A 21,105-nucleotide genomic window follows, 5' to 3' on the forward strand; every position below is an offset into this window, starting at 1 on the left:
GTAGCCATCGTCCGCCCATTCAGTCCATTGTTAGGAATCCTGTGACTGACTGACTGACTGAGAGTGGTTCCGGACATGACGTTGCGTTGGCCGGCACAGGGCTTTGGGACGCCAGGGACAAAAGGCGGACATCAAATTTGTATCAATTTGCCACCACATCACAGCGCCGCATCATCACCCGGGTGCCTCGGGTGCCCCGGGAATAAGGTTTCGCACACGTGGTCCGTGGTCCAGGTCCAGGTCGGTTGGGTTGGGCTGGCGTGTGGCTAGTGGTCCATTGCATTAATGGGACCGTCATTCGATTTGTGATTTGGAAAAACGGCTACAGAGAAACTTGTCGACGGACACGGAGCAGGCTCCGAAACGGATGAGTTATTGAGGTTGCGACTTCTAAACGCCAGATGGTGTTGCCGGAGCTTAGAAGAAGCATCAGCGAAGCGACGGGATCATCCGGAAGATCAAAAGGGGAAGATATTTTACTTTTAAAATTCATTACTTGCCGCTTTTTAAAGCATCCGATAAAACACCGTCAAGATGTCAAGACGAGTGCACTTGAGATACGGAATACGCGTAACCACTTGACTGCGTCGATGGTTGGTGGTGCGTCTTCAAAGCGACGATTCCCGTACTTTCGCTGACGGCGGGGCCTCCAAATCCGCTTCCCTGCGCGGGGTTTGTAATAATTTAAACAAAAAATTAATCTTTTAAATTACATTCAATCCGCATTCCGGTTCCGGTGGTCGTCATCGCTTTTCATTCGCGTTGCCACCGGACCGAAATGCCTCCGCATTGGCAATAAAATGCTAATAAATTATGTCCCAACGGCGACGACGACGAAGACGACGTGTCTGGCCGTGTCTGGCCGTGGGCATATTAAATTTCACAAACTCCCGGGCGGATTCTGACCAAGACGCGGCGTCGGTTCTTTCTGTCCACGCTCTCTTTCGTCCGGAACTGAAATGTGGATCATGCTTCGGGCGGAAATGACCTCGACACGGGTCCGGGTCCTCGAGGCCGCGTCTTGCGCGTCACGTACATATGTCATTTGCGCGCGCTGCGTTCTTTTTCGTGCTAAACTTTTTCCAGCCACATTTGCATTATTGTAGTCCTCGCGAGGCCTGGCGAGGAAGGCTCTCCCTGTGTGTGTGTGTGTGTGTAAGCGAAAAAAAGTGGGCGAAAATGGGGGTCATACACTCGGCTCATGGCGTTGGCGCAGGAAGTTTTTGATTCCACCGTTCCCGCGAGCGAGCCGGACGCGGATGTCATTTCCACACGGCCACGCGGAAAGTTCTGTCATCGTCAGGTCGGGTCGGGTCGGAACGGCGGGTTGCCGGAACCAACCGCATGATTGTGCTCTCGGCACTCTCGCTGGTGGCGTAAATTGTTCGTGTTCTTCTTCGTGTAGCTGTCAAGGCTCCGTGTGCCGCAGTCCTTTTCTTAGCCTTTCTCGGCCTTCTGCTGACTCATTTCTTACGAGAATGGGGTTCTGCACCATGCGCCACAATGTATTCGGTGGGGGACTCGCGATGACACTTGTTGACGCACAATATTCCGGGGAACAGTTGGTGGTGGGGCTTTCTAATCGCACGGCGCGGCGCAAATGTGCAGTGTACGAATTGAAGTGTCCCTCAAAATGGACTTCCAGATGACTCACGCGGCGCCCGGCGCTCCAGCCAGCTCGCGTATTAATCATCATTCGCGTATGGATCGTTGAATAATTTTATTATGCGACGTGCACATCGCGCAACCGACGGGTTGTGTGCATCTCCCCCGAATGACCGTTTCCTTGTTTGGGGAGCCGGCAATTAATAGTGTACCGGCTGGTGGGCAGCATTACGCAATTGCTTGCGCTGACGTTGAGTTATTCAGCGTTCTGGCAAGATACCCACGAAGAGTTGCAATGTGTCATCTAATCCGCTCCTTCAGAACGGATCGAAATCCCCTTCAATTGTGTGTAGACTCAAGTAGACAATTATTCCATTGCCAGTTCCTTTGCTCGGTCCCAGAGGGCTTAGTCCACGCGCCGGCAGGCAGAGCTTCTACGCAGTTTACCGTCAATTGGAGTAAATTGATTGAAGCCGCTTCACACTCGCGCGGAGGTCGCGTGTACCGTCCCCGTCGAGCCGGGGCCCCGTGTCCCCATTACGGTTTCATGTGTGTACCCCGCTTACCATAAAATGCCCGTAAACGTTTCCCGTGGAAAGCATGAAAAGGTGTGAAAAAATGTTTAATTATCACGCCGTTCCGGAGCGACACCTCGACGTCGCCCGACGGGGCTTTGATCTTTTGAATGGAACGAATTAGCCATCCGACGGCGCCGGGCGTGAATCCGTCTTGTGGTCGCGCACAGGGCGGTCGCGGTTAATTGATGCTATAGATGTGGGGGCCGTCGACCTGCTGCCGGGCCGCGAGTGTCACTCGGGGTGGCGCCACACCACACGACGCGCTTCAGTTTACCGTTCCGAGAGAGGTTGATTGGTCAATTGAACATCATATAACCACCAATCGGGCGAAGCACCATCTTGAGCTCATTCAAATCAAAGGTATTGTCTACGCGAATGGTCGTTTAATGGTCTACACGTGTCTCCGTTGGCTTCGGGTTGGGGTCTAATTCAATTATCGCGAGCTCCGCGAGTGGTTCAGGAGATTTTTAACAGAGTTGTACTTCGAACTCCCTAGTATCTGACCCCGTAAACGGATCTCTCTGGCACTCTGTTTTCGTCGACCACCGCGCGTCGCGTTTGGCAAATAGTTCCCATCCTGCTTTTCGGAACTGTCCGGTGTTCGGTGAAGTTTGCGTGGCGATGTTGTCAAACAACCGTATGGCCTTTGGCACCCCGGAATGACACTTAATATCGGTCCCTGTCGCTCTCAGGGGGGTTAAGGAACACAGAACACGGCGCCGACAGCAGCAGACTACCGTGTCCTACAGGGCGCCACTAAATACATATTTGCGAACGGGCCAGAGGGTCGTTCTTTTGGGCCAAAGTAATATCGTCTCTCTCTCCTGGCCTGACCTGTCACCAGCAGGCGCGCACTCGGTTTGATGACTTACCAAGCGTTTGGTTAGCAAATAGGGGGTCCAAAAATGATTACATTTCTTTTACGCTCCACTCTCTCAGTTTTGGACGAGTTAATGTTACTGTGCCATACTGTTCCATTTTACGCCACGGTCCCTGGGCGTTTGAATTGAATTAACCGCGTCGGAGCCCACGGTTTACACGGATGAGTTCTAAAGATGAATCTATGCGACACACAAAGCACACCCCATAAATAGGAGGAACTGTGCGGTGCGCCACCAACAGCATCATCATCACGGGCCATCGCTTTTATCAATCTTCACTCCATCAGCAACATCATCCGTCAGGCTTGTAATCGGTTCGTGGCCGTCGCCGTCGCCGCCGCCCTTCGCGGTGCCAAATAATGATGCTAATAACAATAACATTCACCATCAGCGCATCGTTTGCGGCGTCGCCATGGCGCGTCTTCACGTCCCGGAGCGGCGGAGCCCGGGTTGATTCAGTTAGCGTCTGGCGAGGCTCGACATGTGTAGCGACGTTTTATCGCCACTCCGGTTCGGCGAAAGAGGACACACACGCACCTCTTGCGAGAAGTTACGAACCGGCCATTCCTTTAGTTTTATCACAACGCTAGATACGGTGGCCATCATTCGTCCTGCTGTAACAACGTGCTAAATTAGATTAGGCATTAGAACCGGATTAGACGATCTGTAGCCGGCCGTTTTCACGAACTGTGAGCCGTATCACGTTGGATCCACCACGACCGGATTGAGATCCCGCGCCTCCCCTCCCCGGGGAGGAGGATGGCTGCCTGCCTGCCGGTAATGATGCCGTAATCGCCCGGCAATCATCGCCCTCACGCTCCGGGCTCCGGGTACTTTAATTCATAAAAAAGCACACGAATTAAGGAAGAGAAAATGCTCACAAAATTGAGTTACCAGCCTCAAGGGGTGATGGAGAACAACTTTCAGCATATTTCGCGTCTGTCAAAAGTTGCTGCTGCACCACCATGCGAAGCGCGCTCCGATAATGGTCGTGTAATTAATTTTCCTTTTGAAGAAGAAAATTGAAAGCACAGAGGACACACTAAACACGGGCGCACGGGCTAAGCGGAAGCCGAAAGCGTCAGGTCCTCTCCAGGGCGCAAGACGAAAGGAATGGCTTATCATAAGTCACACCGAGCGGCGCACAATGACTTCATTCTTCACTCGAGGCGTCTTTTGGGACATGCTGGTGGTAGTGGTGCTGGCGGTGGGGTGAAAAATCGCTTAGAAGAACTCCACGGCACGGAGGATGCAAAACGTTTCGCAAAAGTTTGCCCATAAATCTCACTTCTCCGTGCTCCGTGCCCGGCACTCCACAGTGTCCGCCGGGCCGGGTGCGAGACAATATTGATTATTGAAGGGGGAGGGCAACCGGGTGACAACATTATCACAGTCTCGGGGTGCGGTCCGGACATCGTGTCCGGTCCATCGATATGACCCAGTTTGTTTCTTGTTGACCGGCCAACAAACGTCACCATCTTCGGGGGCGGGCTAGTCGGGGACGATCTTTTGCAAATAATGTTTCCATGGTTCTTGGTGGCCTTTCCCAAAACGCCTCGAGTGGTCTCAATTATGCTCTCGACACTAGAAATCGACAAGCGGAACGGCAAACGGGAGCCGGATTCTCGGGCCACTCGAGTGAGCGATGAAACTGGCCATTGTGGTTGCATTCGTAATTTGTCGTATCACCGGGAGCCCGAGAACACCCGGACATGATGCCCATGCCATGATTAATTATAATCATAGTCACGACACACGACGGCCTTTAGCCGGGGCACGTACCGCGTGCGACGTGATCACATGTCCTGTGGTTTGTGGGGAGGCGTGTGGACATCGTGAATGCATTTACGGCCCACACGGGACCCCGGCGCAATTTTTCTTCCCGTTAGATGAAGAACAATCGGCATTTTCCAACCAGGGACGGTTGTGCAACCACACAACCGCCAACCGGCGAAAAACGGTCCTCGCCGCGTGGGAACTGGCCGCTGCTCTGACGGAGATTTATGTTTCCATTCACGCTCTTGCTTGCTTCGCTTTTGCCGTCCCCCGAAGGTGGTCCGAATGTCGGGTCCGACGCAAATGTGTTGCGGAAGGAAAATTTAATAAACACTTCGCGTTCCTGACCAGTCTGAAAATCGGTCCGAATCGAATTCCGGGCTTGTTATAATCTTGTTATCCTGCCTGCGGAGCTGACGCGCGTTCTGTCTCTCTCTCTCCCTCTCGACCATGACCGCCGCAGAGGTCTTTTGGTGGCCAAATGTGGAGAAAAGTTTTTCAATTTCCTCTGGGAGCAGCGCTGTGGATATACTTACTTTGCCCAACCGCAGGCAGACAGGCTTCCTGGTTCGGACGTTTCCTTCCCCGAGGCAAGCGAAATTCATCTGAAGACCTGCCAAACCGGATCAGGCTAGACGACGACGACGACGCCGCCGACGGTGTAACGAAACACACAGGGGTTTGACTTTTGTCTGTGTCGTTTTCCCTGCCTGCCAAGTCCAATGTTTGATAGCAAAAGGCCAGGTGCGAATGGAAACCCAGCTGGCTGGCTGGCAAGGATGCTGCGGGCGAGCAAAGGACGAGCTGAATTGTGGTGGGGCTCGCTTTATTGCGGTTGGTTCGGGGCACGTTCCGGGGAGATGGGGGGAGCGAGCACACAAATGGCATCTGCATCATGCGGTGCATTTGTCGCTGGCGGCGTTACAGTGCTTAATGAAAATGTAAATAACAAACCAATGTGCACACACAGACACAGGCGGTCCCTCGGGGTGGCCACCACAGATCGGAGAGTTCCCACCACGTAGCCCTCCCGGGTCGATTTCTTTCCGTGTGCGCAGCAAATGAGGTTTGGGACAAAGGCAGCCCAAGCCTGGTGCCGAGGACATCATTGTCGAACCTGTGTATTGAGCAAGGTCTTTTGTAGCTCATTTTGCCATTCCTTGCCCTTTTTCTAGCCGGCTTGGTAATTCACCATTCATCATCTCGTGAGGACAGGGTTGCGAGAGTGTAGATGATTTGCACTGCTTAAAGACCAAGATGTTAACCAAACTTACCTAAATTGGACCTTAAGTGCATCCCCTGACGATGTACTCCGAGAGGGCTTTCATCGCCAGAATTGATTACGGTTGAGATCTAATGAAACAATTAATATGTTCTCACTTTTGTTATTCACTTTGTGCCAAGCCAAGGCCAATGAATCAACGCCCAACAGTCGTTTATTGCTTCTTCTTTTGCTGTCTAATTAAAAAAGTTCATTTCGTGCGCCACAATGTACGCGGAACCGGTGTTCAAAACCGGTGTTCAGAGGATCCTCGGAAACATTAATGACACAACAACAAAAACGACCGGTTCCGAGGAACATGCGAAACATCTCATCTCCTCCGATCCGCGGTACAACATTATCCACTGTAATGAGTTCTTCCCACCGGGTGGGGAAGACTTGTACTTGTTGAAAATTCCTCCGTAAGTCCCCTTGATTTCGTGCTTTTGTGATTAAAAAACTTCTCGAAGCTCCGCCATAATAATACAAAAGATACACACAAAGTGATGAAAATTCTTGGGCGCAACTTTTAGACGTGCCCCGTGGTTCGCTCCGGGTTCCGCCGATGTTGACGAACTAGCTCTTTTTTGGCGAACTAGATCGTAGAACCTCACCTGAATTCCTGAATCGGAAACCGTTGGCGACAACTTTTCGGCGCCTCCAAAGTCCCGGCCCGCGAGGTTCCAAAACATTTGTCGGTGTCCGGGATCGATGCGAGAACATTTCGTTGCCGCCGCATGAGAAGGAGTGCGCGGTTCCGAAACCCGTAAACTATGAAATATTGTGTGCCAAATGTGGGGGGTTGGCACTGTTGGGACACGCCGTCACGAGCGCAACACATAACTTCACGGAAAAGGTGTCGGTCGGAGGAAATCTTGGCAAAAGTGGCGCCCTTTTTTTCCTTGTGCCTGGCTCCTTTCTCTTTTGCGGACACATAGAACACACCGAAGAGAGATCATGATCCTCCACGGTCGGTGGTGGTCACGGTGAAAAAAAGGAATCGAAACCACGTCTCGTTCGCCGGACGCCAGAAAGAACTGTCGTGTTGTCGTTGCATCCTCCGCTAGGCTCGGCTCGCGAGGGCTCTCGGAGCCCGGGCATGCTGCAAATTGGCGCCGGCACTCTTTTGGCCGAGTCGCGCCTGAAATTGAAGTGTTCATTGCATTCCATTTCCTGCCAACTGTACTGTACGGTAGTGGGGGAACCGCTTTCTGGAACGGGAACGGGAAATGCAGTACCACGACGACGGCTTGAGAGTTTTCTTTCAGAATCCCGGCCTGCTGGTTTCCCCGGTGTATAGGGGCGCACCGGCTTTGTGGGAATGATAGTGGTGACAGAATTTAATGTTTTTTAAAGCTTTCTTTTTTTTGTCGTATCCTTTGCGGTTGTCTACAGGGAATAGAATATATGGGAACTCCGACTCCGAAATTCTACGAAATGACGAAAGTCGAAACAGTTTTTGTAAAGCAGCAATGTGAAAGATGATAGACTTTTGCGCTTAAAACGTTGGAATGAACACGAACACCATTAAACAAATAAAGTTTTGCTGGATGGATTATGCTGTGAGGATCCTCACTCTTTGAGAGCCCATCAGTAACAAGCCAGCGCCGCCTACTGAGCAAGATTTGTTTGACATTTCACTGCGGCTGCTGCTGTCAGGGCCTGGACTTTATCCTGCGAGCCTATTTTCCTGACATGTTTCGCGACTTTCCCATAAATTGGCCGACACTGGGCCGGCTATTAAGTAGAATCAAAATCGATAGAACTTGGGCCAAAACAGAAACGAAAAATATCGGTTACCGATCGGCATAGAAAGTCATCCTACCGAGGAGAAAGGAACGAAAGAGAGAACCAAACGTCGGATAAGCCAAAGGCACCCGGGGCGGCCTCAGGTTGGTCAGCAGAGACGCAGGAGTTTGAGGAGTTTGAGAAATCACTTAAAACTTTTCAGCCCAGGAATCCTTCAACTTCCGCGCGTCGTCGTTCTTTGGATCGTGCGCCAGATTGGATTACTGGTTGGCCGGCCAGTCCGCTCGGATAGTGAAGTAGAGTAAACTTTCGATGAATAGTACCACCCTTCCACGGTCCCACCCTTCTGCTTGATCTACGCTTCATTTGACAATAAAGACGAGTTTCCCGCTCAGACGATAGAATGTTGCGAGCAAATTTCTCCAATGCTGCCCGTCCACAAGTCCCCTGTTGTGTCAAGGACTACAGTTGGCAGATTTTTCTCAGCGAAACAGCTCCGTCCCCGGTGCGATAAACAGTTTAAAGGGCCCCATCAAGGGTTGTAAAGAAATGTTCGGGGAAAGATGGCATCATTGTCAATTTACATCCTCAATGTGGTCGTTTTTGGGGTGCGCCGATCCGAGCGATACGTGCGTTCCATCTGCAATCTGGGATCGGCGCCCTGTTGAGCAGACGGTCTCTGGATGTGTGTTGCATTCGAATGTGCCTATTCCCCGTTATCAGTCCCTCCGACTCGCTCGGGGCGCATCATTTTTTGGGCTTTTTATGACGCTCCTCACCTATTCCGGGCGCCCCCTGCTTTGCAACACCATCACGAAGCTGCCGAAGTCGGAATGGTCACGAATTTACGCTTCGATAAGTACGTTTAGAGTGTGCGCGCACCGTATTTATCGAATTCCGGGGCTTTCTCGTCCGGGCGGGGACTACGTACGAAGCGCAGAAGTAATGCAGAAAATGTTCTTCTGTCCACGGATGAGTAACGATTCGGCCAGCATGATGTGGGGAGCGGAAAACCCGAAATCGGTATCACATTTTTGCACTATACCGTGGTGCTGTCTGGGACGCCGGGTACAGAACAAATCTTTCAAAGCAATGAGATTACTTTTCATCGCTTTTTATTCGGCCAGATGGTTCTCGAGCTGCAGCCTCTCTCGAGCACTCCGTGCTGCCGATGCCGACCGGAAGTCTTAAAATCATGCCCATGCTGTGCGCTGCTGCTGTTCTCTCGCGTGGATGAAATTGTCTTTTATTGACTACGGTACGGTACTCGAGAGGCGACGACATACGACGACCGGAGAGAGAGAGGACAAGGAGATAGAATGTGCCGGGATATTGGCTAAAACACGCGCTTGATAACCCGGCGGGCGGAACCGAGCGCCGCCGTGGGTTCGAAGACGCGCACGGTCGACAATATTAAGTTAAATTAAATTATAACGAACAGCAGCGGCCGATCTGGAGCGGAGATCTGGGTTGAAATAAACGGGAAGGAAGGGTAGTTTCTGCGAGTGAAATGATCGACGAGAGCGACGCAGGTTGGCTTTGCACGACACCGGATTTATTCGTAATCATTCCTGGCCTGCCGTGGCCGGAAAACGCCATCCATCCAGAATGATGGAACTGGGCCCCGACCGCCTTGGAAGAAGCAGAAAGCGGGGGGCAGCACTTCACGCGCATAAGGCTGGAAAATGAAGTGGCTTTTGTTTATTATTTCAAACTCACGAAACGGCGACGGTTCTTGATTGGAACCAAACAATAATATTGGATGTCGTGTTCCGAATTTTGGTAGTAGCTTCTACAGCTCCTGTAGCTCATTGAACCGCTGCTCATCATTCGAGTATAAACATTACCATCTTCCCAGCGCAAAGCAGGCGGCGCCCTCCAGGGTGCAAAGAAGAGACATAAAAAAGCGTTATCGACACAGTGCCAGGATCAGCAGACAGCAGCAAGCTCTGGGCGACAGTTTCCCCGGCGACAGCCAGGTAGCTTACTGATAAAATTAAGATCAACTCTTGACAGGATCCCGCAAATATCCGTTTCCGCTCGGTGCGAAGCGCAAAAAGGTGGGAAAAGGAAAAGAAACCGAATGAGCGAGCGAGCAAGCGACAGCATCATTGGCATTGGCCAGGAAAACACCGTATCGTACCGGGGAAAGCGTCAACCCAGGCAGGAGGCCACCCAGATTAGTCCGTCGGTGCGCACAAGTCACATTCTTTCTGCGAATGGATGGCAGATAGTGATGGGTGTTGGAAAGCAGCATTATAATCCGAAGAATAATCTCCACGTCTCTCTTCAGGAAGTCGCGCGCCGGCCGGCCCCCGGTGCACTAAGATGCTCATTTTGTGGCTTTTCTTTCTTTGTTCCGCCCGCCGAGAGGTGTCCGCTGTTGGTGACGACTTTTAGCAAATTGAATCCGCCGGCCCGGTGGTGGTGGACTACCACCGGCAAAAAAGCAATTTACCATTAATTTGGGCAGAGTACTTGAGGGCATCGCTCGTTGTTTTACTCTCCCGTTGTCTGTCTCGGTGGCTTTCACACTGAGTATTACTTTTGCCCAATGTATCTTCGTTTGATGGAATTACCACCGAAGCAACCGTCCGTTACGAAAGCAAATTCTAAACCGCGGGTGACATTTTGCCATCGGGATCCGCAAGGGATCGGCGCACTTCCGGTCGGAAGGTGGATTATTACCGCCACCGGTTGCGCGCTGGGCCGTAAAATCGCGAGATAACGAAATAATGAAGATCGTAGTAATAATGCTCCAGGGAAGTATCAAAGTCGTTCTCTCCGGTGGGCGGCTCGATCCGCGTGTATCCATGGAGCTCCATGCTGAAGATATTATGCTCAATCATGTGTCCGTAGAGTAGGCTGTGTGTTCGCGCAATCGGTAACACACAGTCACTTAACTTTCGATATTACTTTCTCCGATCCGAGTGTTCTTCTCCGTCGAGTGTGTGTGGCCGCGCTCCTCCAGCTGGTGTGCAAAGTTTTGCTGCGGCTGCCCAAGAAAAGTTACTCTCGATGCTCGAATTAGTGTGTGATATAAATTTGCAACGGTTATTGGAAAAGTTTCTTTTATTGCGCTGCGCGTTCTGCGCTGGGCAACGTGTTGTGTCATACAGCAGGCCAGAAGGATGTGATATTCGATTGGGTGGTTTCCGGTGCTTTGGCTAAAACCTGAAACATGAACCTTTAGCTTTAACAAACGCCTCCGCCTCCGTTTGCAGGTTCCTTGTTCCGTGGCGGCAACACAACATGAAAATGCGATGCCGATAATAATAATGATGATGATGGCGATGATGATGGTGCTAGTCATCCCTTAACAGTGCACGAGGATGGAAAATGGTAGAAAGCAAGAGATAAGTGCATGTTTGATGTGCTGCAGGCAATTGCCTGTAAACCACCGATGGGAATTTAAGGACCCGACCGGAACCACCCGGCCGATGGGCCGGGCCGGTCTGTGGGTAGTTTCTTACCACTCCCACTTGGCTAGAACAGAAGACCACACTGATCACATTATGATTGTAGATCCGAGAACACGATACACCCGGATGCTGGTGGCCCCCCTCGGGTGCCTTTATCTCGGGCGCAGCCAAACACATCAATTACACTTTTGGTGAGCCCGGGCGTGTTGATTGGTGAGCATAATTATGGGGTGTAACCTTGCGTAAGTGATACCGAGCTACGGGACGATGGCTGTGACACCCATTAACATGTTAAAGACCCGGCGATGATGGTCGTCTTCTCCACGCAAGATGGCTCCTAACGCGGCCGTAGCACCACCGGTGCTCCTACATCAAAGGGATGTGCTTCTCTGTGGCCGCCATCGTTAACACCATGTAAACAAGTCACTTGCTACCTTCCACCCCTAAGCTTTATGGTCTCGACGAGGAGGTCAGGTATACGCACGCGGTTCCAACCAGCACCGACATGCTTCCGGTTCCCCCGGGGGGGCAGCTGGCAATTGCCAGGAGGCTTGGGCCATCCGTTTGCCGTTCCCGGCATGATTTACGTTTGCTGCCGCCGACACCTGGGGCGCGGGCATTCTTATCTCTTGAGTTCGGGGCCCCAAAAGCCCAGCCCCATTGTTCCCCGGCCGACGAAGCCCCGAAGTTAATTTAGTTCCCGGAATCTACCGGGAACTCCTTCTTCGGGTGCAGAAATTAATCTTAATTACGGCTAGCAGCACGGGTTTCTGGCTGCTTTCCTGGTCTTTCTGGTCTCTTTTTGGGCCAAATCCGGGCCAGGGCACGGTCAAACATCACCAGCTGTGTGTGTTTGGAATGAGTCCTCTCCTGTGCGAGTGGTGGGTAAAGTGGTGGCCAGCCTTAGGCTTGTGCGGTCGCTCACTGGGGACGTGAATTGCCAAAGTGGTACGCGTGTAGCGAGTCCTGATGTGCTAGATGTCGGAACTAATATCATTCTAATTGTTCCTTTGAGGGCCCCCTCGGTTGTCGGCTTCTCAAGGTATTCTGTTAAATAATTTATTAAATTCTTCAGGCTCGGTAATTCAAAGTGGATTTTCCGATCCGACTTGTCATCCAGTCCAGTTTTTGGTCCCAGTTCTGCGAATGTAATGTAGTAAAATGTGAATAAAAGGGACACTTGTGTGCCAGGCTGTAAATTATAGCTCCACAACGTTGCACGAAGGACGTGTAATAAAAATGAAATTTCAAACTCCGCTTCAAGAGGATGTGGTCCGGTGCCATGGTCCGGTGCCATGGTACCCATGGTCTTCCAGTTGGGATGATGCAACGAAATAGGATCCAACGCCATTGCTGCTGCAGCTGCCCTCGACCATTGGGCAGTTCCTGCAGGACACCATCCTCTGGCAGAGGCGCCGGGCATCACAATCCATCACAACACGACGACGGACCAACTCCGTCGTCGTCGTCGTCGTCGTCCGAATGACACCAATCTGTCGGCTCGTGAAGATTGATGAAGAAATGCAACGACGGTGACAACGAAACCATGCAAAAATAACCAATCATGGCGGGACGAGCGAAGCAATAACGAAATTGCATCGCCCTGCGGAATTGCTCTCCTTGGTCGGGGGCCAGTGGCCATGATATTGTGCCAATCCTTTTCAGTGGATGAACACGTGATAAGGATAGTTTATCGTAAGCGCGTGATTCAATTTTGCGACTGTGAGTGTTTAAAGTCAACTTTCGGGGTCCTTCTTCTTTCTCTGCAGGGACGAATCATTTCTTCGAAAAACCCCAACGAAGCAAACACACCCGCTTCTTTTCGGTCGCTGGTGGGGTGGCCATCGGAAACGCGTGCGCGGGCCCCGGAACCGTACGGGAACAATCAAAATAATCAAGTTTTCCCTGATGTGTGCGGATCGTGTTTTCCTTCCGGGCGGCTGGATGCTGATTTTTTTGCTGTTGACGTTGATTTGGTAACACAAAACGGTGGGCAGCCGCTCTCCTCTCTGTATCCCGCGTAGTGCCGTACGGTGTGGGGTGGATTCAAGATGCGGGCTTGTCGAACGCACGTGTTCAAGGGAGTTTTTTTTTCCACCCCCCGGAATCTGGAGCACCGTACTTTAAATTGCACGAACCACGGTACGCGGCAAGTGTCGGTGGCCAATCGCCAAACTTGACGGAGCTTTTCAAGCTAATGAACCGTAACGAATTGCCATGTATTTTGCATAATTTTGTGTCGAACGTGAAACATGAAATGTTGATCGATCGCGAGCGGCGAGTGGCGCGCGGGTGATGCGGATGGGGGGGAAATTCATTTTGAAGAAAAATCGTTTCAATTTATGCGCCAACTTCATCATACATCATGCGCCCGCCCTGTGTTCGCCATGGAACAGTATTGTAGAGCCCAAAACGGTACCTTTCCGGAAACGATACAGTGCGACAAGACGACACGACGCGCTGGAGGTGCCCAGAATATGTGTCCGGAACTAGAATTGCCTTTCATCCCCGAACACACTGACTGACGAAACCCCGAAGTCATTCGTTTGAATGATTAATTTAATAAAGTTTACGCTATCCGTTCTAGGTCGGATGGCCCTTATTTGTTTCCGTTCGTGAGCCGTTCCGTTCGAAGATAACCCTCGAAGCGCAGGATCTTTAAAGTGCTGTTCGGTGCGGATCCCTTTTTCAGATCGCATCCTTAAAGAAGTATTTTCGGTTATTAAAAACCATATTTTCAACCCTCTTGCGTTCTGTCGGTTGCCGTGGTTCTCTTCTAATGAGGGTCGCCATGCTGAGCTTCTGGTTGCTTCTAAGAACTAAGGACTTCCGGCTAAGGGTAAGTAATAGCCGGTACCATCTTCGTGTCGAAATCTGGGTCGGAATGATGTGTTCACTCGTCCATGACTGGCGGTAGTTATTCTTGGCTATTATCATAGACTCTCCCCTCGGTGGACGTGGACTTGGAACTTGCGGTTTCGGTTGGAATAATAAAAACTGCGGGAAGGATAGTGTCACAATGCTGGCCCCTTTTTTGTGGCTTTCGTTTCAGCTCTCGAACACTCTTTCTCTTACATCGTTTCTCCTATCGGTCCGTGTTCCCGGGGAAAGTTTTCCAATTATATACCATTTAACATTTAGCCTGCGAATGAAAAAGTCTTCCATCATGTGGTGTACTCTTCTAACTGTAAATAAAGCTTCTAGCTGGGGGTTGCATTTTTTCGTACGTTTTCCACTCCCAAGAAAATCGGTTTTATTTGCCTCCTAATTTTTTGCGCCTCGCGAAAAGCGTAATTACTGCCGTTCCTAACGTTCCTCGTCTACATTCCACGACACGATCCGAGGCACAGTCTTACGCACCGCGTTTCAAGAAGGGGGGACGATAAAAAATTTGCTACTTAAGTAAATAAGGACCCGGCCCGGACCATCCTAAAAGGGGTTCGACAAGAGCGGCACTGGCCATCGCCGCCCACTTCCAGTTACTTTCGAGAGCGAGCGGGGGGCCAACAGAAAACGGACGCAACGGAGCACGGACCGCGCTTAACGAGTTTAAGCGAGAAACAAGGGGGGCGGTTGAAAATATGCAAATTTGGCCCGTTTTCGCACCAAGCACGAGATGAACACAAAGTGCTACAAAACATTCCTTCGGTCGCATTATTTGTTCCGAGATTTTTAGGTTGCTTTTTTGGGTTGGGTTCCTCCGGGCTCTCCGTGTGTGTGCGGGTGACCAATTTGTGAAGTAATGTAACACGAAACTTGCACTTAGCAGCAATAGAGAGTAGCACCATATTGGCCTGTGAACGGAGCGCCACCCTCCGAAGGGTTAGTGAGACCTTTGCTCTGGATCGTGTGACGTTTCGTACACGTCATCTACGAAAACCCCGCAGTGTGGAGGCTCGCGATTAAATTAGGGTCCTCTCGCTCGAAACTTTGGCCTCAAGTACGGGATAATGGTTTAATGGGATGTTTCGAAAAGTTTTTTTTACGCCTTTTAACGCTGCTTGAGATCTTGAAGCACACTTTACAAAGGACCGCCGAGACCTGGGCCGAGGAAAGGTTAATTTTCGCGCACGTTAAAATGTCGCTCCCCAGCATTGTTTGAGAGAGAATGAGACGGGGAGCGAAGTCGAGTGCTTAATTTTTCTTTCGACCCCAGCATACTAATTGGCGCACCCGCCTTGTGGCCAGATTGCTGCACTTGGACGGGCTGTCAAAGGGCCTCGCTAGTTTCTGTGTAGCGTCCGTCGATGCGAAGTCCTTTTCCCGCTTGTTTGCCGGGCACGTTACTACGCAACCGAGCACAGCCCGTGTGGCTACTACTTTTTCGCTGGATCGTTATCTAAATGTTTCGCAAAGTATACACCTTCGCCGGGGGGTCGCGAACGCCCCCGACGCCAACAAATGGACGCTTGTCACGGAAAGGCACGCTGGGGTTCTCCGTCGTTGATTGTTTGAATAATTGGTTGTTTGCTGTGCGAGTTTCCTTCTTTTGCGTAGACTAACTCATCAAGTAAGCTTCTTTGTTGCTGTGGCCATGGTAACAATCAAAGCAATCGTCGTTTTCATGATGTACGGCGATCCTTGGAATACGTCAGTCTGACGTTTGATAGTTCAAGTCGGTTTCTAACCAAAAGGCTGCCTCATTTTGTTTGGTACCAAACAATCGGAAAGCAAGGAGAAAAGCGGGTTAATGTGGCTCCCATGGCGCTATGCGGCCAAGAGGGAGGTAAATAGGCAGGACGGGCTCGTATTTGCCGTTTGGATACACAAACGGTTTGCACAAACGTAAACAAACCGTTTAACCGCCATCGGTACCTGGCGCATGTTTATGCACAAATGGCTGTCGGGGGTGTTGAGGTCTACGCCCCGTGGAGTTAACTAAACAAGGAAACTTTTCGCCCATTGAAATAGCTGCTGCTTTCCACCTGTTAACATTTTTTTGTGAGTTACATTAAACGCACATATGATTTCATATGGACCACAAGAAATAACTCCAGAGTTTCGTTAAAAACACGTTTACAAAAAATCCGTTGCTCATCTTACTCCTGAGTCCATGGCTCACGAAGAATTATGTTGCTTTTTGTTTCACATCTGCGATGAGCACAATAATTGCTTTCGATGTCGAGTAGTGTTTTGTGCGGGGTTGTGCCCTGACTTTTATGGTGCCGCCAGGCTGCCAATCAAAGCACGAGACGATTCAATCTTAGACCTGCACCACAGCCAACTGCGCCGGAAACCAGAAAAACTAAAGTCCCAGCTCAATGGCGGTGTCTGGGCATGCTGGTGGCCAGACCAAGAAACGAAGCACCAGACCAGGCAAACTGGCCCTCTTCCGTAGATTGCTTTGGCGCATTTTAAGATGTTTCGATAAGTGGCCCCATGCCTCTCGTGAAATGCTTTGATTCTACTCTAAACACGGTGCGCACGGCGGCCGGACACGTGGTGCGGTGTGAACATGAATAAAAACCACGGTAACGGTCATAATCTATAGAGGAGCGTGTGTGCTGTTGGAAACGAAAAACAGAACACCCTCGGCACAATCAATCATGTTTAATTAGTTTTTATTGAAATTGAATCCTGCTGTCTGTTTCTCATAGTGCTGCTCTTATTGATTAGTGTGAAGTGTTTACTAAAGTCTGTCTGCGTTTTTTTCGTTGCAGGTAGAACCACCAACACTCGTCAGCAGTTCTTACTGAAATGAATAAGTATCATTAGCGAACATAGATGCTGCATAAGCAGCATGCAATGAAACTCATTAACTTAGCAAAACACTGACGGCAAGGCAGGATCTGCTCACACTTTGCCTCTAACTCGCCCACGTGTACGCTAATAGAGTGGCCGTGTCCTGGAATCGCTGTGTCACTGCGGTTATTTTGACGTCTGATTGAGATTACATTGCGAGCAGCGGCGCAAGGCCTTGGCTTTGGCGAAGCACCAGGCGTATAAGCGGGAATTGGTTTAACGTGTGCGGAATTAGAGATCTGCAAACGATGTGACGTTGTGGTTCACGTTCAGGAGCGACAGGGTAGACCTAGAGAGACAGAGAGAGAGAGGGGGGGAGAGTGCCTTCCATTAAATCTTATTCCCACCGCGCACCGCGCCGTGTCGAAGCGAGGTACACCCGGTGCGCGCATAATTATGTCAATTCAAATGGTTGTAAATTAACGCGGCAATGAATTGATTGGACACACTGTGTCGAGATTAATGCGGACTTGTTCGGCACCGCGGTCTGTGCCGCCGAGTCACCGACAGAGAGAAGGGAGTTAGTTTGCTGTCACCCGGAATAACCGGAGGCGTGTTGAGTGTGACGTTCTGCTGTTGTTTTTAGCAAAGTGGCGCACACTTTGGTTCCATAATTTTGCTGTTTAAAGTCATGGCGCGAAAGCGACTCCACTTACATTCTGGATAGTGTCTCATCCAGAGAGACGGCCAGCTTCAATGAGAATGTGTAATATATTGATGACAATTAACCAATCTGCCTTAAGAGGATAGGTCCTCCAATTTAATGCTTTCTATGGACGACGACTGCTTTGTGTACCAACACATTCTCTGCATACGTACGCCCCACCAAGAAGGACACCGAGTATAAAGAAGCACTTAAGTATACTCCGGTGCACGCGGGGGGTTATTGTTGGCCCTGCCGGCCTCAAAACGTCCCATCACCCACCGGCCATTCCGCTTCCATTTTCTCTCACTGGAAACACGACACACTGGTGTGGGCTGCGCTTTGTGATGTTGTGTGCTGCTTGTTCTCTAATTCTCGTTCGATCGCAGTAGCCTCCACAGCATCACAGCACCGTCGGCAGCGGCCCACTTGACATCGCGCTCACTATGATGACAATCAAAAGCCACTACACTCCCGGCCTGAGCTACTGAGAAGTGCTCGAATGTGAACCCCCCGATTTATGTTTACGACCGACCCGCTGGGACGACGTACGCGAGGCGCGTATTTTTTCCACTTGTGTCTCGGGTTTCTCGGGAGGAATTACTTAACTCCTGAAGCGGTGCATCTCTTTCCGTTCCTATCCGACGCTCGACCGGGGGCATTGTTTTCACGGTGTGAACACGGTTTTTGAAAGCAAAAATGGCGCCAAAATCACCATTCACAGCCGGGTGATGTATTTCGGACGAGAAATGCCTCGTTCCAAATTGGCCAATGAAGCTGAAAGAGGCCGTTATTCGGGGGCTGTTCGTTGGGGCCGCAATTGGCCGAGTTATGTTTACAAGGTCTGCACTTAAGTTTCAATTCAACCGGAAGCGGCACCCGTCGGCAGCACAGATAATTCCTCCCCGGCGGTTGGGCATCCGGGCGGACGAAATGAGATTAGAAATATTTTATTGAATCCGCAATGCATAACTAAGCTCTCCGGGACACCGGGACACCCGGTCGGGCGGCCTCGGCCCCGGTCCCTGGAGCCTGCTGATTGCCATCCAAGAAGATGCACATAGTCACGACCGCGGGCGATGGGCGTAATCCTTTGGGAGAGGCACGAATTTCCATAATTTTCACTCACCACCCGGCCGGTGCCATCGTGCAGACTTCCTCGCTCGCTGGTCCTCGCTCTGGTGGTGATGGTTGGTGCTGCGGCATTGCGGCTCGGTTTTCGGCGGTGGTAGTTGTTGAGTGTTGTAATGGTTGCGAGTGCTGCGGTGGTTCTGTGGTTCTGTGCCAGATTCTGCACCGGGGCAAATGCAGTCGGGCACGGTTGTTCCAGGATGAGTTTTGTGTTTATCTGTCTGTATATCGCTAGAATTTATTGTGCGGCTGGCTGTGTTGTGTCGGATGAAGCAAAAGGGTGCTTGTGCTTTGCGTCTGCATTCTCTGGCGACGATAGGTCTGGCTGGCTGGCTGGCTGGTTGGCCAACACAAAGGTGCCACGTTGCATTATGCAAGAGCCAAGGATCTGGGTACGGGCCCGTGGTATCATCATAATAATAATTTTTAAACCAATGGTTCGTAATTGTTTTCTTCTGCCTTTTTAGGGGGCCAGCGTTGCAGGCAGGCTGCAGGACACGGGGGGCGAAAGAAGGGAACTATTTACTTGGCCAAAGTGGTTGCAGCGAGCAAGACATGAAATGCAGATGCAAGTGGCGGCAAATTGAATCGAATATTTTACGAATGCAAACGAAGAGGGACAATTACAATGCCCAGCCCGTAACGCGTGATAACTATTCATAGTTCGACCGCCTGGTGCACCGTTTTTGCAATGAACTCCCCATCCCCTCGCTTGGGGTCACTTTCGGTGAATGTATTTTCATGGAAAAAGGTTACTCCATTGTCAGGCGGATGAGTTTGATGGAGACACCTGGTGCTTCACGGACCAATTGACGTTGGACCGACGTTGTTGATATCTGTGCGGCGCCGACACACCGAGCGTCTCCGGCCGAAGGCATCTCAACACAATTTTAATTAAGCTTGTCAGCTGCGTTACCGTTTGACTTCAAACTTCCAGCAGGAGTATTTGGGAAGCCAGAAAGTCGTTGTCCCGCTGGCGGCACTTGGGTGCAGGTTCTCCGGCTGCATTTACTGGGTGTGTCCCTTGCTGGATGTCGGCCAGAGCGGGTCAGAACAATGCCTCACAGCAGCCCGTTCGGTGCTATTTGCTAAACCATTGAAAGTGGACGTTTCGTCGAGGGAAGCAAATATCTTCTTTTCCCCGCCGGGCTCCTCCCCGGGGTGGTCTGTGAACTTGCCAGGATGTCCCAGCCCAGCAGCAGTTGGCAACCTTATGCCGTCCACCCAGGTTTGGAGCGGACCCAAGTCAAGTTTTCATTCTGCATGCATATTTTATGTGCCCCGAGCGCGCAGCATCAGCAAGTCGTCGTTGTCGTCGTCGTCGCCGTTCTAAGGCCCATTCCCGGACACACACTTTTCATGGCCGTAGGTGCTCGGGAGCCGTTCTTGGAGAAACTCTAGAAGGTTCCGTTCCGCCGCTCGTTTGAATCTGTTTCACGTTTATAATGTCTATTCCGTCCCGAGATTATCCGCCCCATTCCGGATCGGAAGGTTAAACTGTGTGGGTCGGCTGGTAACTTTTGTAGGTCTGTGGGTCGCGCCGAACCATTATGCGGAGATACTTCAGGCTTCTCGGCCCCGGAGTGCATCGGTTGTGAAAAATCCACCATTACCGATGCGACTCGGATCGTGTCGGTTAAGCATCCTGTTGTAGATTCTCGGAAAATTACATCCAGCCTTGGGGCCGACAAAGCATCCCCCGTGCGAACGTGCGGCCGTTCGCTGCGTCCGCTCCGTTCGTGTCCATAATTCATATCGCAGTCATGTGGGCTATAAATTTTATTTTATTATCTTCTGCGATAGGACAAAATCTGTTCCGAGTACTACGAGTGTACACTCTCCGGGCGGTGGCGTAAGACGACGCTGATGCTCGATCAGCATTTCTCGGGGTGTTTTGGGTTTTTCGAGGAGGTCTTTTCAATTTTCCCTCTCGTTTTTATGCCGCCACCCGGAAGATAGATTGATTCCCTTCTAGTGCCGCTCCGTAAACTCGCTTTTTACAACGTTCTTTTCAATCAGTAATTTCGGTGTACGTTTTGGGTCGGTAGGGACCGGTCCTGGGATGGGAAATATTTCGCCAATGCTGTGTCGTTCCGTTCCGTCCTCCCTGGGCCCGTGGGCCCTGAATAAATATGATCTGGAAAAACTTCAACTTGTCTTTGTTTATCTCTCCGGTCGGATCGCCCTCGGATCTGACGGGCTGCGGGCGTGCGTCCGTGTGAAATCTGTACGGCACGAGGACGAGCGATTCCGGAATGTGGCGAAGCATGGGTTCCATGTGTTTCCCTGCCCGTTCTTTTATTTAGCACAAAAAGGA

The 21,105-nt window shown here is 51.0% G+C and overlaps 1 protein-coding gene across 1 annotated transcript in view; it reads left to right on the forward strand.

Annotated features, from left to right (window-relative positions):
* Window positions 1–6,329: 6,329 nt before the first annotated feature.
* LOC128269412 (low-density lipoprotein receptor-related protein 1) overlaps window positions 6,330–21,105 on the forward strand; it is a 41,111-nt gene continuing 26,335 nt past the window's right edge. Inside the window, exon 1 of the mRNA XM_053006869.1 lies at window positions 6,330–6,468. Within this exon, the coding sequence (XP_052862829.1) occupies window positions 6,330–6,468 (139 nt within the window). The remainder of the gene's footprint in view (window positions 6,469–21,105) is intronic.

This window comes from Anopheles cruzii, chromosome 2, assembly GCF_943734635.1.
Source record: "Anopheles cruzii chromosome 2, idAnoCruzAS_RS32_06, whole genome shotgun sequence".
Classification (NCBI taxonomy): domain Eukaryota; kingdom Metazoa; phylum Arthropoda; class Insecta; order Diptera; family Culicidae; genus Anopheles; species Anopheles cruzii.